This window comes from Oncorhynchus clarkii, chromosome 31 (genome assembly GCF_045791955.1).
Source record: "Oncorhynchus clarkii lewisi isolate Uvic-CL-2024 chromosome 31, UVic_Ocla_1.0, whole genome shotgun sequence".
Lineage (NCBI taxonomy): Eukaryota > Metazoa > Chordata > Actinopteri > Salmoniformes > Salmonidae > Oncorhynchus > Oncorhynchus clarkii.
Window position 1 is genome coordinate 42,875,219 of NC_092177.1, and position 20,772 is coordinate 42,895,990.

At 42.2% G+C, this 20,772-nt stretch overlaps 1 protein-coding gene across 2 annotated transcripts in view; it reads right to left on the reverse strand.

Annotated features, from left to right (window-relative positions):
• Positions 1-20,772, reverse strand: part of LOC139390519 (mediator of RNA polymerase II transcription subunit 12-like) — a 98,243-nt gene that overhangs the window by 49,780 nt on the left and 27,691 nt on the right. For both annotated transcript variants that reach the window (XM_071137678.1, XM_071137677.1), the window contains exons 23-26: positions 18,514-18,634; positions 12,620-12,730; positions 12,384-12,497; positions 9,484-9,638 (exon numbers count right to left, since the gene is read on the reverse strand). In XM_071137678.1, the coding sequence (XP_070993779.1) occupies positions 9,484-9,638; positions 12,384-12,497; positions 12,620-12,730; positions 18,514-18,634 (501 nt within the window). The remainder of the gene's footprint in view (positions 1-9,483; positions 9,639-12,383; positions 12,498-12,619; positions 12,731-18,513; positions 18,635-20,772) is intronic.

A 20,772-nucleotide genomic window follows, 5' to 3' on the forward strand; every position in this document is an offset into this window, starting at 1 on the left:
ATTTGTATTCTTTTTTTCTTCCTTTTTTCTATTGTTTCCTTCCTAAAGAGACACATAGGTCACTTTTGTGCTCAAAACAAAGTTGAAACATTTCCTAATTATCTGCATATGATAGATTTCTATTCAGCTACATATTTGAAACCCAACCTATGCTTAATCCACTAAAATATGTCACATTCAACGTAAAAGGTCTTAACAGCCTGATTAAAAGGAAAAGAGTCTATACATACCTTAAGAAATTAAAGGCTGACATTGTGTTTTTACAAGAAACACATCTTACAGCCAGTGAACACAAGAAATTGAAGAGGGAATGGGTAGGACAAGTTTTTGCATCCTCTTTTAACTCCAAAGCAAGAAGAACTGCAATTTTGATAAGTAGACACATCCCCTTCTGCGTCAACAACACCATCTCTGATCCCTCTGGCAGGTTTGTTTTGGTGCAAGGGCATATGTTTTCAGAGTCTTGGACCCTATTGAATATTTATGCTCCTAACTTCGATGACCATATGTTTATTCAGAATGTCTTCCTTCAGGTCTCTCAAGCACCACCAGGATGGCTACTGGTTGGAGGAGATTTACATTTTTGCTTAGATACAGTTCTTGATAGGTCTTCTGATAAACCCTCACTTCTTACCAAAGCCGGCAAGCTCACCATGTCATTCATGAAAGATCTCAATTTACTAGACATCTGGAGACAGTTGCACCCACAGGATAGGGACTACTCTTTTTATTCACACCCACACAAGACACACGCGCATCGATAACTTTTTACTTTCGACACAACTGTTTCATAGAGTGTTAGATGTCGAGTATCTCCCCAGATTGCTTAGTGACCATTCTCCTCTGGTATTATTAATCTCCATTCCTACCAAGGTAAATGGAGCATATAGATGGAGACTAAATTCTACACCCCTAAAGCAACCTGAATTTTGTGCATTCATCAAAGAGCAGATCAATATTTTTACTTTGACAAACAAACCTTCTGCTCCTGACAGCTTCATTCTTTGGGACACATTGAAGGCCTATCTGAGGGGACAGATTATTTCCTGAAGCGAAAACACAGTGCGGAACTGAGTGCCCTTGAATCTAAGATCTCAGAGCTAGAGAAAACCTACCAAAGAGGCCCGACTAAAGATCTATACAGGCTTTTGGTAAATAAAAAACGTAAATATAATATTCTGAACACATATCAAGCTGAGAGGGCCATCACTAAATCAAAACAGCGCTATTACGAGCTTGGAGAGAAAGCTCACAAAGTATTGGCATGGCAACTGAAAGCAGAGGAAAGTAAGAGGACAATTAATGCCATAGAAACTCTTACTAATGAGATATCTTTCGACCCTACTGAAATTAATAATACTTTTAAGAAATACTATGAAGACCTCTACACTTCCCAATCAAGCGACGATCTATCAGAGATCGACTCCCTTCTCTCCTCTCTCAACCTCCCATGCCTGTCAGGGGAAGACAGCGAGCGCCTGAGTGAACACTTCTCAGTTCCTGAATTGTTGGAGGCCATTAAATCCTTACCTTCTAATAAATCTCCTGGGGAGGATGGCTTCCCTCCAGAGTTCTATAAAGAATTTAGGGAGATGTTGGTCCCCTACCTTATGGAGGTACTTAAAAAAGCCAGAGAAGACAACTGCTTTCCAGAGTCCTTCTCTCAAGCAGTGATTACTGTAATCCACAAGAAAGGGAAAAACCCGCTAAAGAGCACCTCCTATAGACCAATCTCTCTCCTTAACACAGATTGTAAACTGGTCACCAAGATGCTATCGAAGAGACTGGAGTCATGTCTTCCCCTGTTGGTCAACCCAGATCAGACTGGCTTCATAATTAATAGATTGTCCTCCAATAATCTCAGAAGGTTCTTTGATATAATTCACCTTGCTAACAAAAACAAAATACCTAGTGTCGCAGTCTCCCTCGACGCTGAAAAGGCCTTTGATAGGGTTGAATGGCCATACCTATTTCGCGTCTTGGAAAAGTTTGGTTGTTTGTAAATTTGATAAAATCGCTCTACAAATCTCCTAAAGCTAGGATTGCTACCAATGGGATTACTTCCTCCTCTTTCCCTCTTTATAGGGGGAACAGACAAGGTTTCCCAATTAGCCCCCACCTCTTTGCCCTCGCCGGGACAAGACTTTTCTTGCTGAGGCTATTAGAACGTGCCCTGACATACATGGCTTTGAGGTGGGCCCCCATACCCATAATTTATCACTCTTTGCGAACGACCTTATCTTATTTCTAACAAGCCCAGAACACTCCCTCTCTCACTTGCAGATCCTACTACAGTGTTATAGTTCTTTCTCTGGATATAAGGTCAATTTTGATAAAAGCGAAATCTTACCGTTGTCGGTCTTTGACCATCATACCATCAAGCACAAGTTTCCTTTTAGATGGTCGCCTATGGGCTTCACATATTTGGGTATAATGGTGGATGGTAATCTGAACAACCTCTATAAACTCAATCTGGCCAGTTTGTTGCAAAAGGTGGAGTGGAGGATGACCTTTGTAAATGGATGGACTTACCTCTCACTCTACTGGGTAGAATCAATGTAATTAAAATGAATGTCCTGCCCAGATTTCTATATCTCTATTCTATATGACGCAAGTGCTGCAAAAATAAAAACTATCCCTCTGTCCAATGACACTGTCGCCAGACGTATAAATTACATTGCAAACGATCTTAAAGAACAGCTGGTAGATAAACTCAAAGACAAATGCTTTGCCTTACTGTTCGATGAAGCAACTGAACGCAACAAAGACTGTTTATCTCTTATGTACGTTTTGACATGACAAACTCCCTGTGTGAGGATCTACTTTTTTGTAAATATGTCAGAGACAGAGCCACAGCTGAAGAGCTATTCAAAATGCTGGACTGCTTCCTGACTGAGAATGGGCTAAAGTGGGAGAACTGCTTTGGTGTTTGCAGTGATGGTGCACAGACCATGGCAGGGATGAGAAAAGGACTTCGGGCACTCATCAAGAAGGCCTCACCTAATGCTGAGTGGACACACTGTTATACACAGAGAAGCACTAGCGTCAAGGCACCTGAGGTTATGACTGATATTGTAGGTGTAGTCAATTTTATAAAGACCAGACCACTAAAAACAAGAGTCTTCTCTGCTATCTGTGAGGAGATGGGAGCTGAACATCAAGCTGTGCTGTTTCACAGTGAAGCAAGGTGGCTGTCACGAGGAAAAGTCTTGTCCCAAGTTTTTGATCTCAGAGAGCAGATAAGAATGTTTTCGGAGCAGGAGCACAAGTATGACCTTGCAGAAAAAAATTTAGTGATGAGAACTTCCTGGCAAAACTGGCCTACCTGAGTGACATATTTGGAAAACTAAATGAACTAAATCTACAGCTACAAGGGAAAGATAAACACCTCCCTCGGGTCACAGACAAGATTAGCTCTTTCACTCCAAAGCTTGATGTGGGGCAGGCGACTTGATGAAGGAAATAATGATTCATTCGAGAACCTGCATGAATTTGTTGACACTACTGACTATGATGCCATCTCAGTGATTCCATATATTAAGGAGCATATTTCATCACTGATTTGATTCTTTAAAAAGTACTTCCCTGAAAACAGTTCCCATTATGACTGGGTGAGAGATCCTTTCAATGCACCAGCTCCAACTGGTTTCAGCTCTGCAGCGGAGGACCAGTTCATTGATATGACGTCTGACTCCACATTGAGACTGAGGTTCACATCACAGACACAGTGAATTCTGGCTGAGTGTAGAGAGGCAGTATCCACTCTTAGGGCAGAGGGCCATGGGCATTCTTCTTCCTTTTGTCAACATCTTATCTTTGTGAGACTGGCTTCTCTGCTGTTGCTGCACTGAAGACCAAGTACAGGTCCCAGCTAAACATTGAGCAGGAGCTGAGAGTTGCAGTATCATGCTTCAAACCCCACTTCGAAAAGCTGTGCTCTGCAAAACGTGCTTATTGTAGCCATTAATCCTGACTTCATTTTGATTTGAAAAAAATCAGCACAAATTGTTTTATTCATTTTTGTTTTATAGGTCAAAGTGTTTCATATATTGTGCTCCTGAGTTAATGTTGCTGATCAATTTGAATGTATTATTATTTATTGATTATATTTTATTTTTCAGTTATCAAATGGTCAAAATAATAATAATAATAATAATTTCAGGCAAATTGATGCACTTTAAGTCTTTTCTGTTACAGACTAAAAAACAATGTTAATTAATAAAGTTATTCTTTGTTGTAAGTTGATCTATATTTCTTTATTTTTTTGTTTTCTTTAATGTTAATAAGGATACAATGTTATGCAGAGGTGTACTTATAACAATTTTATAGACAAATTATACTATTTACAGTCGCGGCGGAGAGTTGGGGGGCTCAAAATGTTTACTTCTTCCTAGGGGGGGGGCGTAACAGAAAATAATTGAGAAGCACTGGTCTAGAGGAAGGTGTTTGTTCTCAGGCCTGGAGGGAAGCCAAAGCAATTCCGTTACCTGAGAGTGGTAAAGTGGCCCTTACTGGTTCTAAAAGAAGACCTATCAGCTTGCTGCCAGCTCTTAGCAAATTGTTGGAAAAAATACAATGCTATTTCTCTGAAAAACAAATTAACAGACTTTCAGCATGCTTACAGAGGTCACTCAACATGTACTGCACCAACACAAATGACTGATGATTGGTTGAAAGAAATTGATAAGAAGATTGTGGAAGCTGTGCTGTTAGATTTCAGTACAGCCTTTGATATTATTGACCATAAACTGATGTTGAAAAAAACTTGTGTTGTGGCTTTTCAACCTCTGCCACATCGTGGATTCAGAGCAATCTGTCTAATAGAACTTAAAAAGGTTTTCTTTAATGGAAGCTTCTCTAACGTCAAACGTGTAAAGAGCTGAGGAGAGACTGCATCACTTATTTTTATAAAGAAACATTAATGTGTTGAAAATCCCAAATTGTTTGCATAGTCAACTTATACACAGCTCTGACACACACTTACCCCACCAGACATGCCACCAGGGGTCTTTTCACAGTCCACAAATCCAAAATAGGGATGAAACGTTTACCGGTTTCACGATAAACCATGGTAAAAAATCCCGACAGTTAGTATTACCGTTACAAATCTTAATTACCTAAAAAAACGTGTTTGATTACCATGGTTTGAAAAACTCTCGGTAAATACTGTCAAGCATCAACCAAAGCTAGCAACAGGCTGACACAGGTGCAATGTGGGTTTTGCTTTGTGTGAAAACATGGCGGCAGGCAGTGACAGCGCTCGAGAGATTTTTCAACCTTCTAAGAGGACCAAATCTGAAGTGTGGTCATATTTTGAGTTTTACAAGAGTGCGGAGGGAAACTTAATCAAAGATGGTCACCCTGTCTGTAGAACATGCGAAAGGGTGCAACACTTCCAATCTCGAGTCATCTTCGTGACCACCACCCACTACTTTATAGCGAATGCAAGGTAAGCTAACTTTTAGCTCAATGCATATTGTGGGGACTTCGGAAATTGGGGAAAATGTCATGGTTTGTGTGTCTAACTTGCTAATAGCTTGTCAATAATCTAAACTGAAGCTTTCACTGTTACCTACGCTTGGAAAAACTGCTGCTGCTGTATGCGTTGTGTGTCTGCAGACTCTATTCGCCCATTGCACACGATAACACGTTATGTAGTTTAGTCACCCAACTAACATATTTTGTTAATTTAAAACCCGGCAGACGTCGACTTGGTTGTAAAAGTGTTCCAACAGGAGAAAACACTATATACAAGACTCCTGTCAATTGTTGGGCTCACTGCAATTACTATCACGGTCTTCTCAACCTTTCTAGTGTCGGGGGCAGAATCCTGAATTTCCGCCTGTCTGACGTGCCCAAAGTAAACTACTGCCTGTTACTCAGGCCCAGAAGCTAGGATAATGCATATAAATGGTAGAATTGACTACCTGAGGATTAATTAGAAATGTCGATTGACTTGTTTGGACTAACTTTACGGGGAACTTCTGGGACTTCTTTGTCTGCATGTTGAATGGGTGTATTACTGAACTCAATGATGCCTTCTAAACTGACCTTTTGGGATATAAAGAAGGACTTTATCGAACAAAATGACCATTCATTGTGTAGCTGGGACCCTTGGGAATGCAAACAGAAGAAGACCTTCAAAAAGGTAAGTGATTTATTTTTTCGCTATTTATGATTTTGTGACGCCTGTGCTGGTTTGAAAACATGTTGTTGTGGGGCGCTGTCCTCAGATAATCGAATGCTATGCTTTTACCGCAAAGACCATTGTAAACCGGACAACGCGGTTCGATTACCAAGATTCTAAGCTAAAGAATCATGTATGACACTTGTATTTTCATGAATATTTAATATTACAATTTTGTATTTTGAATTTGACGTGCTCCGATTTCACTGGATGTTGTCGAATTTGATCCCTCTTCACGCTAAGAGGACTCATTTGTATTTATGTAAATTGTGCATGGGGTCATACTCAAATGCAACACAGAAGATAGACTGTGTGTGTGTGGTGAGAGGGAATAATAATTATAACGTAACGACACCAATAATAATAATACATTTGCTATTCCCTTGTTTACAGAGTGGGTGTGCAGCAGGCAAACCCAGTGGTCCCTCATCTACAGTTGTGACACAGACACTCGAGCAAGCATTTAAAAAAAGGCAGGCTGCTTATGCACCCACATCAGAAAATGCTCAAGACTTCACTGCAGCCCTTTTCATATTAGATTGCAAAGGACATGATGCCATGGGTGCTTTGGCCATAATTTGAACCTGGCCGTCTCAAAGGCTCTGAAAATTCAGAGTTGACACAGCAGTCAAGGCCTGCCGTCATCTGGTCCAAGGCTTCTCACGGAGCAGGAAGAGAAGGAGAGAACTGAGAGAAAAGCTAGCTGCCCTCAACATGCCACAGAAGGCTCTGATCCATGATGTGGTGACCCGATGGGGATCTACACACAACATGCTTGAGCGTTTCCTCAGCCAACAGCAGCCAGTCTGTGCGACACTGGCTGGAGAAAGAGGAACATGGCACCTGATGCCCAAGGATGCCGACATAAGTGTCATGGAGCAAATGTGCCAGCTCCTTAAATCTCTGAGACAAGTGCATCTGTAAACTTGCTCAGAGACACGAGTGATACTGTCAGCCATCAAGCCTGTCCTGGACTACATCACCTGTGATGTTCTGTTGGAAAAGGATACAGATCCATCCCTGACCAAAGAGATGAAAAGGGTAATGAGAGAAGGCCTTAACAACAGATAAACAGAGAAGGCAAAGAGAGTCATGCACATGGCATGTTTCATTGACCCCCGCTTCAAAAGGAGCTTTTTAGATGATCCTGAGGCGGTAAAAGTTGACACTGACAGCTGTGTCCAGGAGGCCTTGAAGCTGGCAGCTGGACAAGTCAGGGAAGAACCACAAAGCACCAGCAGCAGCTCCACCACCAACATCCCCACAGCGGCATCGGAGGGGAAAGGCCTGGCTGGGTTGCTGAGAAAGATCACCTCTCTGTTGCCTTGAGGCAAAGAGGGTCAGATTCCGACCACCCCAGAAGAAAGAGTGAAAGAAGAGATCAAGGTCTGCCCGTCTCTGCCACCCATTCCAGCAGAAGAGGATCCAATGGTGTGGTGGAAGGGCCATGCATCAGAGCTGCCTCACCTTGCCAGTGTTGCCAGGAAGCTTTTTTTCAACCCAGCAACCAGCATGCCAGCAGAGAGCGTTCAGTGCCAGCGGGCACATTGTCTCCCGTCGCAGATCACTACTTAAACCGGACAAAGTAATTATGATGACATTTTTACTTTTCAATCTCAAGTGAACAAAGATGCATACATACAGGATGTTAGGCCAGCAGCACCTTATTTCTTTATGAAGGTGAGAAAGGACATGCAATCAGTGCTGTTCATTTGATTTGTTTCCATTTTGTGTGTTGTTATTTTAATGTCAACACCTGCACATTGGATGTGTTTACATATAGTTGTATTGTTCTTACATGCACATTGCTTTACTTGTGTTGCTTTTATATGCACATTTGATTTGCTTACTTAAGGTTGTGTTCATTAAAACCTGCACTACGGAAACTTCTCTCAAAGCCACATGGTGCCATCTTTAATGCTATTATTTTATGTTTATGCACACAAAAAGTGCATAGTGCTGCTAACTTTATTTGTTGTTTGTTGGTTTTGTATATAAACCTTGGTGAAATGATTTCTGTTTGTGTATCAGTACATTTCCAGCACATTTTAACAATACCGTGATCATTTGTCACTATAATCGGGATATGATTTTTCTTTTTTTGAATTTTACCCCCTTTTTTCTCCCCAATTTCGTGGTATCCAATTGTTGTAGTAGCTTGTCTCATTGCTACAACTCCCGTATGGGCTCGGGAGAGACGAAGGCTGAATGTCATGCGTCCTCCGATACACAACCCAACCAGCCGTACTGCTTCTTAACACAGCGCGCATCCAACCCGGAAACCAGCCGCACCAATGTGTCGGAGGCTACACCGTGCACCTGGCAACCTTGGCTAGCGCGCACTGCGCCCGGCCCGCCACAGGAGTCGCTGGTGCGCGATGAGACAAGGAGATCCCTACCGACCCATCCCTCCCTCACCCGGACGACGCTAGGCCAATTGTGCGTTGCCCCACGGACCTCCCGGTCGCGGCCTGTTACGACGGACTCTGATGGCACAGCTGGCGCTGCAGTACAGCGCCCTTAACCACTGCGCCACCCGGGAGGCCGGGATATGAAATTTTCATACCGTTTCATCTCTAATCCAAAACAAATTCAAGAAAGCATACAGTGCCATATAGAGCCATTATTGCATGGAACTCCGTTCCATCTCATATTGCTCAAATAAACAGCAAACCTGGTTTCAAAAAACAGATAAAGCAAAACTTCACGGCACAACGCCTCTCCCATATTTGACCTAGTTTCTGTATGTATTGATATGTAGGCTGTGTGTGCCTTCTCTGTCCTTGGGCTGTTCTTGTCTATTAATGTTCTGTATTGTAATTTTTCATGTTTTGTTTGGACCCCAGGAAAAGTAGCTGTTGCTTTTGGAACAGCTAATGGGGATCCTTACAAAATACTAAATGTCAGGGGAATTTAGTGAAACAAGGTTGCTATTTTCACATCAGGGGAATTTAGCTTTAGCAGTAGCTAATGGGGTCCTAATAAAATACTAAGACTGATTCACTCCAAGTCCTAACTGAGCTGCAAGTGCATTGTCATTACCGGAAATGGAGTAATAAATTCAGTCAACTCAGGATTTGAACAGTTGGTTTTCAATTAGGAAATGTTTCACTTCAGTTTACTTTCTGGATTGACTGAAATAAAACTAAACAAATTAAATGGACTCCACACCTAGAAATGACTTGCAATTAGGAAATATGCAGCTTCTGGTGTGTGAGGGAAACGGAAGAGAGAAAATATAGGAAGTCCCAAAAATTTGACCATGGTGTGAAATGTCTCCTTTCACATGTTCTCACCTGTTGGCAGATGCTCTTCAGCACATACTTGGCGTACATGTCTAGGCTGGCCGTCTCTATAGAGACTGTGTGGCCGCCCGACTTCTTGGAACCTATGTCGTCGTCGTCGAGGCCGGCGGGGTGAGAAAATCCCGAGCCCTTCAGTTCTGCATCGCCTGGAGCGCGATGGAGAGAAAATGTTACAAAAGGTAGAACTTCAAGGTTCTGTGGTCTTACTGGTGACCAGTTGTAAGAGATAGACATTTAAAGTGAAACTGACAGTGTTTTAAATACTTCGCAGATATGAAACAGACAATCATAATATCAGTACAAAATATCAAATTCCCAGTTTATGCTTCAAAACCAACTTTATATGAGCTTTTTAAAAACATGCTCTATTTGACTCAAAATGCCATGACGTACAAAATGCCATCGTTGGCAGAATAGATGGATGCAGTTCAACGCATGACTAATATGGTCACCAATACATTTCTTGTTAGTCAAAAAAAATGATTTCTTTCAGGTTGTAAATTACAGCAGTCAGTCATGTGGCTAATAGGCGAGCACACGTGTCAAACAAGGCCCACAGGCCAAATAGGACACAAAAGCAAATATAAATGAGACATTTGAGTCATCTACTTCATGGAATTACAGCCTGAAGTGATCGCGTCGGTAAATTCAACTTAAATTGCGCCTCCGTGTCCCCCATTTACAGAGCACAGTGAAGGGAAAATACACAGACACATGCCACAGCCCTAGCTTGGCTACTAAAATGTTGCAGTCTGGGTTCAGGTTTTAAAGCTAGACAATGAATAACCCAAAAAATAAAACCTGCAACAAAACAACATGCAAAGGAGAATTCAGGGAGTTTCTCCCATTCTTCTCTGCAGATCCACTCAAGCTCTGTCAGGTTGGATGAGGAGCATCACTGCGCACAGCTATTTTCAGGTCTCTCCAGAGATGTTCGATCTGGTTCAAGTCTGGGCCACTCAAGGACATTCTGAAACTTGTCCTGAAGCCTCTCCTGCGTTGTCTTGGCTGAGTGCTTAGGGTCGTTGTCCTGTCTGAGGTCCTTAGCGCTCTGGAGAACGTTTTCATCAAGGATCTCTCTGTACTTTGCTCTGTTCACCTTTCTCTCAATCCTGGCTAGTCTCCCAGTCCCTGCCACTGGAAAAATCCCCCCCAGCATGATGCTGCCACCATCATGCTTCACCGTAGGGATGGTGCCATGTTTCCTCCAGACGTGATGCTTGGCATTCAGGCCAAAGTTTGATCTGTGCCGACAATCCTTTCTCAGAGTTCTACGGACAACCTCTTCGACCTCATGGCTTGGTTTTTGCTCTGACATGCACTGTCAGCTGTGGGACCTTATAAAGACAGGAGTGTGCCTTTCCAAATCATATTCAATCAATTGAATTTACCACGGGTGGACCTCAAGTTGTAGAAACATCTCAAGGATGATTAATGGAAATAAGGTATTTCTATTGCAACAGTTTCTAAAACCCTGTTTTCAATTTGTCATTATGGGGTATGGTGTATAGATTGATGAGAAAAAACAAACAAATCAACTTTAGAAGAAGGCTGGACCATAAATGAAATGTGGAAAAAGTCAAGGGGTCTGAACACTATCCGAATGCACTGTACAGCAGCCTATGTACATAATTGAACATTATAAATGGGCCTCTTTTTTCAAATGAAACAATGGCCAGTTTGGTTCGCAATTGCACATTTTTCATGTAAAAACAAATAGTCTATGTCTGGCCCACGAATTCAGTTCTCTCAATGTGGCCTGTGCGCTGATTGAGTTTGACACCCCTGGGTTAGCATCTATTTATGTAGCTAGCTGTTTATTTAGCAAGTTAAAAACACAGACCCTAACATTAGCTCTCTAGCTAGCTAGCTGCTGGGAGGATGTCATGTCACTGGAGGAGTGGGTGAGTGGCTGACTTTTCCCCCTCATATCGCTTTTCGGTACAGCTAGAGGTAATTAGTGAACAAGAACTGTGAATCTCTTTGCGAGTTATTTATTCTGAACTTAAACAACTTATCAACAGTTAGCATATGCTGCTATCTATCAAATGTTTTTGGCATCTATAAAATGAGCGGGCAGGCAGGCAAGCTGCAGTAGGACGAGTAGGCAACTATTCCCCCTCGTTTATCAGTGCAATTTTGACAGCTAACTAGCTGAAAAAGTTTGAGAGGGTTTATCTAATGTTCCTTTGTTAGATTTTAGCTCATGATTTTGTTGTTTTTGATGTGCATAACTGAGGGAGAAAGAGCCTACCTTTTCATTGTTTTTTGATCAATAGGACTGTAAAGTTTGCAAATGTAAGAGGACTCCCGTGGTGTTTACATATTTCCAGAAATCCATTCAGGTGTATTTTGTGGCTTTTGGTGAATGCGTTCTAATGATCTAATGTCGCGCTGTTGTTACTGCCTGTAAACACATAGTACAGGTCAAAGTGAATGATGGCAGGACCGTGTGGGAAATGGCTTATTTGCATATAGGCCAACTGTAGCTCTGATTGGCTATGGCGCACTGGTCTGAGTAGACTCCGATCCTGGACAAGACAGTTTTATTTACTGCAGTGTCTATTAATTGTCCAAATGCATGGAAGCTTTTCCACTCTATATTGCTATAGAATTTTAACAAATGCCTTACTTTACATCATTCCCAAACATTCTATGAATTTATGAAAATGAAAATTTTATAGATATCTATGTGCACGCTTGTGAGAAAGTGAAAGTCATATTCTTCCTGGGTATGTATAAAAATATTTTAATACGATTTCATGTTGCTAAAACGCCGTCAGTTCCACTTTAATAACTATAAATACATCAACCTATTCACATTCAATTGTCAAATTGGACTCATACGCAACTTTAAGGACAAAATAATAGCATAATACTGAGTGTATTACCCAGCATAAAGACAGCCTTTAGGACAGCAAAGACAGCTCCGACCACTATGCTGTTCTGCGAGGCAGCCAGAAGGTGGCGATCACACGACGACCGGATCCCAACAGAAGATTTATCTGCAAAATATAAAATCATTAACAATTTCATTAAATTAAAAACATATTAATTAATGGCATCAATCAATTAAAATAATATAAGATGTGGGATTACACTTGGAATTAGTTTGTTTTGTGAGTACCTGACTTGGCTTCATCCTGGGGGCAGGGGTTGCGCTGCGGGGTCTTGAAAAGGTGCAGCAGAATCCTGCAGGTCAGACGGGCTCCGGGCTCAGAGTCCTGCTCACTGCAGGCTGGGAGGAGACACACACAGAGAGAGGTAGGTTAAAGGGTCACACAGACAGCCACACACAACCACAACAACGAATCTGAAGGGGAATAAAGCTGCTTAATCAAAGTGTGACAACCCTCCTACTATCTGTCAAATTCTTTCTCTCTGCTCTTGTTTTCCTTAATATGATGTCAGTGGGCGGAGCTGGGAGGGTTGTCTGTGAAATAGGACACCTGGGCTCGGGTGTGTCCCGGGGATAAATACACCTTCCCCCCCATACATTGAAGAGACTTTGTTATTTCTTTATCTCCGCATTGCCTCCCTCCTATTTAACTTCTTCAATATAGGGGGCGCTCTTAATTTTTGGATGAAAAACGTTCCCGTTTTAAACAAGATATTTTGTCACGAAAAGATGCTCGACTATGCATATAATTGACAGCTTTGGAAAGAAAACACTGACGTTTCCAAAACTGCAAATATATTGTCTGTGAGTGCCACAGAACTGGTGTTACAGAAAAAACCCAGATAAAAATACAATCAGGAAGTGCCGCATTTTTTAAAACCGCCTCATGGCAATGACTCCTTATATGGCTGTGGAGGAGCTAGGAGTCAGCTTACCTTTTCCACGTTTTCCCCAAGGTGTCTGCAGCATTGTGACGTATTTGTAGGCATATCATTGGAAGATTGACCATTTTGATTGACCATCCCATTTACCAGGTGGTCGCTTGGTGTCCTCCGTCGCAATTATTGCGTAATCTCCAGCTGCAGTATTTTTCCGTTTTCTTCTGATGAGAAGCCAGCTGCCACCACTGATAGATTATCGAATAGATATGTGAAAAACCCCTTGAGGATTGATTCTAAACAACGTTTGCCATGTTTCTGTCGATATTATGGAGCTAATTTGGAAAAAAGTTTGGCGTTGTAAGTGACTGCATTTTTCTTTTTTTTTCTTAGCCAAACGTGATGAACAAAACGGAGCTATTTCTCTTACACCAATTTTTTTTTTTTTTTAAATGAACATTTGCTATCTAACTGAGAGTTTCGTCATTGAAAACATCCGAAGTTTCCGAAGCTTTTCTTGTTTTTATGAAAATGTTGCCTGCTGAATGTTAGGCTTAATGCTATGCTAGGCTATCAATACTCTTACACAAATGCTTGTGTAGCTTTGGTTAAAGCATATTTTGAAAATCTGAGATGACAGTGTTAACAAAAGGCTAAGCTTGTGTTTCAATATATTTATTTCATTTCGTTTGCGATTTTCATGAATAGGAAACGTTGCGTTATGGTAATGAGCTTGAGCCTATGATTACGCTCCCGGATACGGGAGCTCGACGCTAGCTCAACGCTAGAGGTTAATGAAGCTGCCAGTTGAGAACTTGTGAGGCGTCTGTTTCTCAAACTAGACACTAATGTATTGTCCTCTTGCTCAGTTGTGCACCGGGGCCCCCCACTCCACGGGAGTAGTACACAGCGTTGTACGAGATTTTCAGTTTCTTGGCAATTTCTCGCATCGAATAGTCTTCATTTCTCAGAACAAGAATAGACTGACGAGTTTCAGAAGCAAGTTATTTGTTTCTGGCCATTTTGAGCCTGTAATAGAACCCAAAAAATGCTGATGCCCAAGATACTCAACTAGTCTAAAGAAGGCCAGTTATATTGCTTCTTAAATCAGAACAAGTTTTCAGCTGTGCTAACATATTTGCAAAAGGGTTTTCTAATGATCAATTAGCCTTTTAAATGTATAAACTTGGATTAGCAAACACAACGTGCCATTGGAACACAGGAGTGATGGTTGCTGATGATGGGCCTCTGTACTCCTATGTAGATATTTAATTTAAAAAATAAATCTGCCGTTTCCAGGTTCAATAGTCATTTACAACATTAACAATGTCTACGCTGTATTTCTGATCAATTTGATGTTATTTTAAATGGACCAAAAAATAGCTTTTCTTTCAAAAACAAGGACATTTCTAAGTGACCCCAAACTTTTGAGCAGCTAGTGTATGTACTAAACAGCTGTTGAAGATAGCTAAGCACTACCAGTTTGAAATTAGTGATAAACCCCCCAAAAATGTTAAGGTTAATATTGAAGGCCAATCTAATGTAGAGTTGTATACGCGTAGTTACCACTGGGGCAGCCTCTGCAGAGGACTCGCCACCTCCCCAGCGGTCTCCCCATTTCACTCTGTTAGCCCTAGTAGTCGTTCTTTTGAACAGCAGAAAGAACTGCTTCTGTTACAGCCAGAGCATGATCGTGGTACGCATGATAAGGAATTGGAATTTAAACAGGAATAGGAACGTGCTAAAATCAAGCTGCAACCAGCACGGCTAGACTTGTTTAGGGATGGAAAGCTGTCGGGGGAGGGTTTGCTTAGGGAAGGTGACCCTGATTTACCTAGGGGTCGCTCCTCTCTCGGCCGTGCCCCGGACAAATTTTATATTGTTGGATACTTACGTCTGTTGCCAACATTTTATGCAAAGGACCCGGATGTTATTTTCATTGTTTTAGTGAGTTGCTGACGCTAAGAGTTAGCCTGATTCTGATCACACTTTAATGTTTATAGTGTGTTAACTGGTAAAGCGCAGGAAGCATATTCAGCTCTTTGTGTAGCTGACAGTGTCAGCTATGCTAAGGTTATAATGGCTGTTTTACAGATTTACGAATTGCTTACTGAGGTTTACCGCCAACAATTTAGAACTTTAAAAAGGGCTGATAAAGACTCATGTTGCATCTGCACAAGAGTTATCTTCACAGTTTAATCGCATTCCGCCTCTGCGGTTAAGAGTTTCCAGAGGTTGTGTGATCTGATTATGCTAGAGCAATTTAAAGACACAATCCCGGATCGAACAGCCACGTACATTAACGCACACAAAGTGAAGACAGTCTCTGAAGCTGCAGTTTTGTCGGACGAGTAAGTTTTGACTCGCAAAAGTAGCATTGAGGAGTCCCGTATTCGGTGTGAGTGGGGGCGTCCAGAGAGATTTGGGTCTCGCCCACGCTCTGAGACACTCAGAGCTTAATTTATCTAGGGTTGAGCCTGGTTCCCATGGTAAAGCTGACTGCAGTCAAGAATGTCACTACTGTCAGTGTTCAGGTCATTGGAAAAACGAATGTCCTCACTCACTAACATTGAGTGGCTGCTGTCAACATACAGACTCAATCTCTAGCCACTTTAATATTGATTTTCTTTTAAATAAATGTATCACTAGCCACTTTAAACAATGCCACTTTATATAATGTTTACATACCCTACATTACTCATCTCATATGTATATACTGTTCTCTATACCATCTACTGCATCTTGCCTATGCCGGTCGGCCATTGCTCATTCATATATTTTTATGTACATATTCATTGCTTTACACTTGTGTGTATAAGTTAGTTGTTGTGAAATTGTTAGGTTAGATTACTTGTTAGATATTACTGCATGGTCGGAACTAGAAGCACAAGCATTTCGCTACACTTGCATTAACATCTGCTAACCATGTGTATGTCACAAATAAAATTTGATTCGAGTCTGATTCGGGGAATATTGACGTTGGGGATACCTATATTGACGTTGGGGATGCTGACCCCATCCGTCAGGGGTTCTACCGAATTTCGTCAGAGAACCGTAGTTGTCTGGATGTTGAGATCAGGTACATGCTGGATAATGATATTGCAGAGCCTTTCTCAAGCTGGGCTTTTCCCTGTATCTTGGTCAGTAAACCAGATGGGACAAAGATTTTGTACGGACCACCGTAAGGTAAACAGTGTCACAAAGTCAGATTCATTTCCCCGGATGGAGGACTGCATTGATCAGGTTGGAGCAGCGAAGTTAATGAGCAAGTTTTACTTGTTAATAAAGGGCTATTGGCAGGTGCCAATTATGCATAGGACACACAATCTCTGACTTTATTACACCCTTCCGTCTGTACTCTTATTCGGTTATGAGTTTTGGCCTGCGTAACACACCTGCCACTTTTCAGTGCCTTATCAATAGGGTTGTCTCCGGTCTCGTCGGGTGTGCTGTTTATCTGGACGACGTAGTGGTTTATGCAGATACTGGTGGACACGCGTTCTAATGCGCGTTGTCCGCGAGTGTTGTGACATATGCGTGTCGCTCACGTGATCTGATACTGTTCATTTAGTGTTGTCCTGTTGCTCCTGTCATCAGTCCCTGTTGTCCTCCTTTTGAAAAAAGTGTCATGCTTAAAAAGGTAGCTTCCTGTGCACACTGGTTGCTGAGGTCTGTGGAGGATGAGATTGGCTGGGGCAGCTTTAACCAGGGCAGCATGTTTGTTTTAGAATATTTAAAAACAATTGTTTTTTGGTTGGTGTGGTGTTCCAGGGTCCTTGGTGGTCCCCAGTTTTATGAGGGGAGACCAAAAAGTTGGACCTGGGTGGGGACCCGGACCCTGAATGGACCCAAGAACAATCAGACCCAGACACGAAAACAAATCGACCTAGACAGTCCTATACTCAGCTGGCCCCTCCACCAAATGTGTTAAATGCACTACAACAAAGCTTTCTTAGTGTCTAACAAGCTTTCTCTACCCTTAAACTTGTTCTGAACACCTCCAAAACAAAGGTTTGGTAAGAAGAATGCCCCTCCTCCCACAGGTGTTATTACTACTCTCGAGGGTTTAGAGTTTGAGGTAATAACCTCATACAAGTACTTGGGAGTATGGCTAGATTGTGCACTGTCCTTCTCTCAGCACATATCAAAGCAGCAGGCTAAAGTTAAATCTAGGCTTGGTTTTCTCTATCGTAATCGTTCCTCTTTCACCCCAGCTGCCAAACTAACCCTGATTCAGATGACCATCCTACCCATGCTAGATTACGGAGACAATTTACAGATTGGCAGGTAAGGGTGCTCTCTCGAACGGCTAGATGTTCTTTACCATTTGGCCATCAGAATTGCCACCAATGCTCCTTATAGGACACATCACTGCACTCTATACTCCTCTGTAAACTGGTCATCTCTATACCTGTCGCAAGACCCACTGGTTGGTGCTTATTTATAAAACCCTCTTAGGCCTAATTCTCCCCTATCTGATATATCTACTGCAGCCCTCATCCTCAACATACAACACCCGTTCTGCCAGTCACATGCACACACATCCCTGGGTCACTCCTCTTTTCAGTTCGCTGCAGCTAGCGACTGGAACAAGCTGCAACAAACACTCAAACTGGACAGTTTTATGTCAATCATGGACACTCTTACTGACAGTTGTGGCTGCTTTGTGTGATGTATTGTTGTCTCTACCTTCTTGCCCTTTGTGCTGTTGTCTGTGCCCAATAATGTTTGTACCATGTTTTGACAACTTCACAGGGGACTTTGAAAACAAGCTGAATGAGGCCTTGTCCTCTGAGTGAGAGGCAGCCTTGATTGGCCACCACAGACAGACACACACACTGTGCAGAGTGGGATCAAACACACTGTGGCGTTTACCTCCTGCTCAGACAGAAAAGACAAAAGTAATGCATTATGGGGATGGGAGTATCTTCAAAGCATAGAGAGGCAGGCAGACAGTCAGACAGGCAGTCTGTGTACTGTAAACTCATTTATACCGAGATGGCAGAGAGTTCAGGCTAGATTAAATAGAAGAGACTGGGATCTAAGAATAAGGCCTAGGTGGTGTTCCTTAGGGCATGCAACGAAAACGCTTCAAAGCATTTAGCAACGGAAAACGAAAATGAACATTCCTTATTAGACCGAGTACAGGTAGTCACTCCATCCCCATTTCACGTATTTCTTTTGTTTGGTGCCTCAGGAACAGGACCCTGGCATTGGGTCTGGGGGTGAGAGACGGGCTCTTACCAGCGTTGAGGAGGGAAGGGATGGCTACGCAGCGGACCAGGTCCTCCAGGAGAAGACACTGACGGGCAATGAGGATGGCTACGAAGGTGGCCAGGGAGTCATGGAAGGAGAGATCGCTGACCTGAGAGAACAGAGAGAAGGAAACAGAGAAGGAAATGTTCAAATTTGGACTGCTAATTACTCAACACGTATTGGTGTTGAGAGAAAGAGATGCTGGAATGTTACTGTGTGTGTTCCACTCTAATCGTGCCTCTCAGAGCCGGAGGAGCATTCAGCGGGTCGGACACGAGGGGCTCCTAACAATCACGGATTACAAAAACATAGCCAGCCATGTCGCGGACACCAATGCTGCCCTACCGGACAAGCTAAACACCTTTTTCTCACGCTTTGAGCACCGCAATGACCAAGCAGCCAAGGAGAGCCCCAGAGGACAACGAGGGTTACGTACATGGGTCTTTTTTATAAACTAGGGTACTAGTGAGAATGTCCTATGCTGGACAATATACAGCTGGTGATAAGTCATTGCTAATAATCTGCCAAAAATGTTCATGTATTTACATTAAGATATAGCTAAAACGCAGCTATCGGAAAGTATTCAGACCCCTTGACTTTTCCCTCATTTTGTTAAATTACAGCCTTATTCTAAAATTTATAATTGCTTTTTCCCCCTCAATCTACACACAATACCCCTTAATAACAAAGCAAAAACTGTTTTTTAGGAATGTTTACAAATGCATAAAAAAAAAGACTTTGTTGAAGCACCTTTGGCAGCAATTACAGCCTTGTCTTCTTGGGTATGACGCTACAAGCTTGGCACACTTGTATTTGGGGAGTTTCTCCCATTTTTCTCTGCAGATCCTTTCATCCTGTCTGGTTGGATGGGGCGTAGCTGCACAGCTATTTTCAGGTCTCTCCTGAGATGTTCGATAGAGTTTTCCTCAAGGATCTCTGTACTTTGCTCCGTTCATCTTTCCCTCGATCCTGACTAGTCTCCCAGTCCCTTCCGCTGAAAAACATTCCCACAGCATGATGCTGCCAATACCATGTTTCATCGGTGGGATGGTGCCATGTTTCCTCCAGACATGAGGTTTGCATTCTGGCCAAAGAGTTCATGTTGGTTTCATCAGACCAGAGAATCTTGTTTCTCATGGTCAGAGTCCTTTAGATGCCTTTTGGCAAATGCCATTCGGGCTGTCATGTGCCTTTTACTGAGGAGTGGCTTTCGTCTGGCCACTCTACCATAAAGGCCTGATTGGTGGAGTGCTGCAGAGTTGGTTGTCCTTCTGGAAGGTCCTCCCATCTCCACAGAGGAACTCTGGAGCTCTGTCAGAGTGACCATCAGATCTTGGTCAACTCCCTGACCAAGGTCCATCTCGCTGGATTGCTCAGTTTTGCCGGGCAGCCAGCTCTTGGAAGAGTCTTGGTGGTTCCAAACTTCTTCCATTTAAGAATGATGGAGGCCACTGTGTTCTTGGGGATTTTCAATGCTGCAGAAATGTTTTGGTACCCTTCCCAGATCTGTGCCTCGAAACAATCCTGTCTCGGAGCTGTATGGACAATTCCTTTAACCTCATGGCTTGGTTTTTGCTCTGACATGCAGTGTCAACTGTGGGACCTTATATAGATATGACCAATCAATTGAAAGATCAATGGAAACAGGATGCACCCAAGCTCAATTTCAGATGTTTTATAGCAAATGGTCTGAATAAGGTATGTTTATATGACATTTTTCCCAAATTTGCAAACAAATGTTTTTGCTTTGTCATTATGGGGTACTGTGTATAGATTGAGGATTTTATTTAATCCATTTTAGAATACGGCTGTAACGAAACATATTGTGTAAAATATATATATTAAAAAAGGGGGTCTGAATACTTTCCGAATGCAATAAAATTCATAGGTAAATCAACTCATGTTTAACCCTTTCTCATGGTTGGTGTCTTGACAGATTTGTTTAAAATCGTGTCACATAATACATTACTTTTCTGTTCTTGTATTTATGGCAGTGTTAAGTAGCTGTAATATCATGTTTTAAGCATTAATTAGTTAAGAATCCTGGATCTAGCTTTAAGTCAAATTTTTATATAGAGATCTAAGAAATTCAGTGTAACTACGTAACATTTGTCGTCTCCTTATGTCAGCATTTCCCAAACTCGGTCCTCCAAGGTCAAAGCTTGATGATTAGTTGATTATTTGAATCAGCTGTGTCGTGCAAAAATCTAAACGTAAATCCGGGGTCCCGAGTACAGTGTTTGGGGA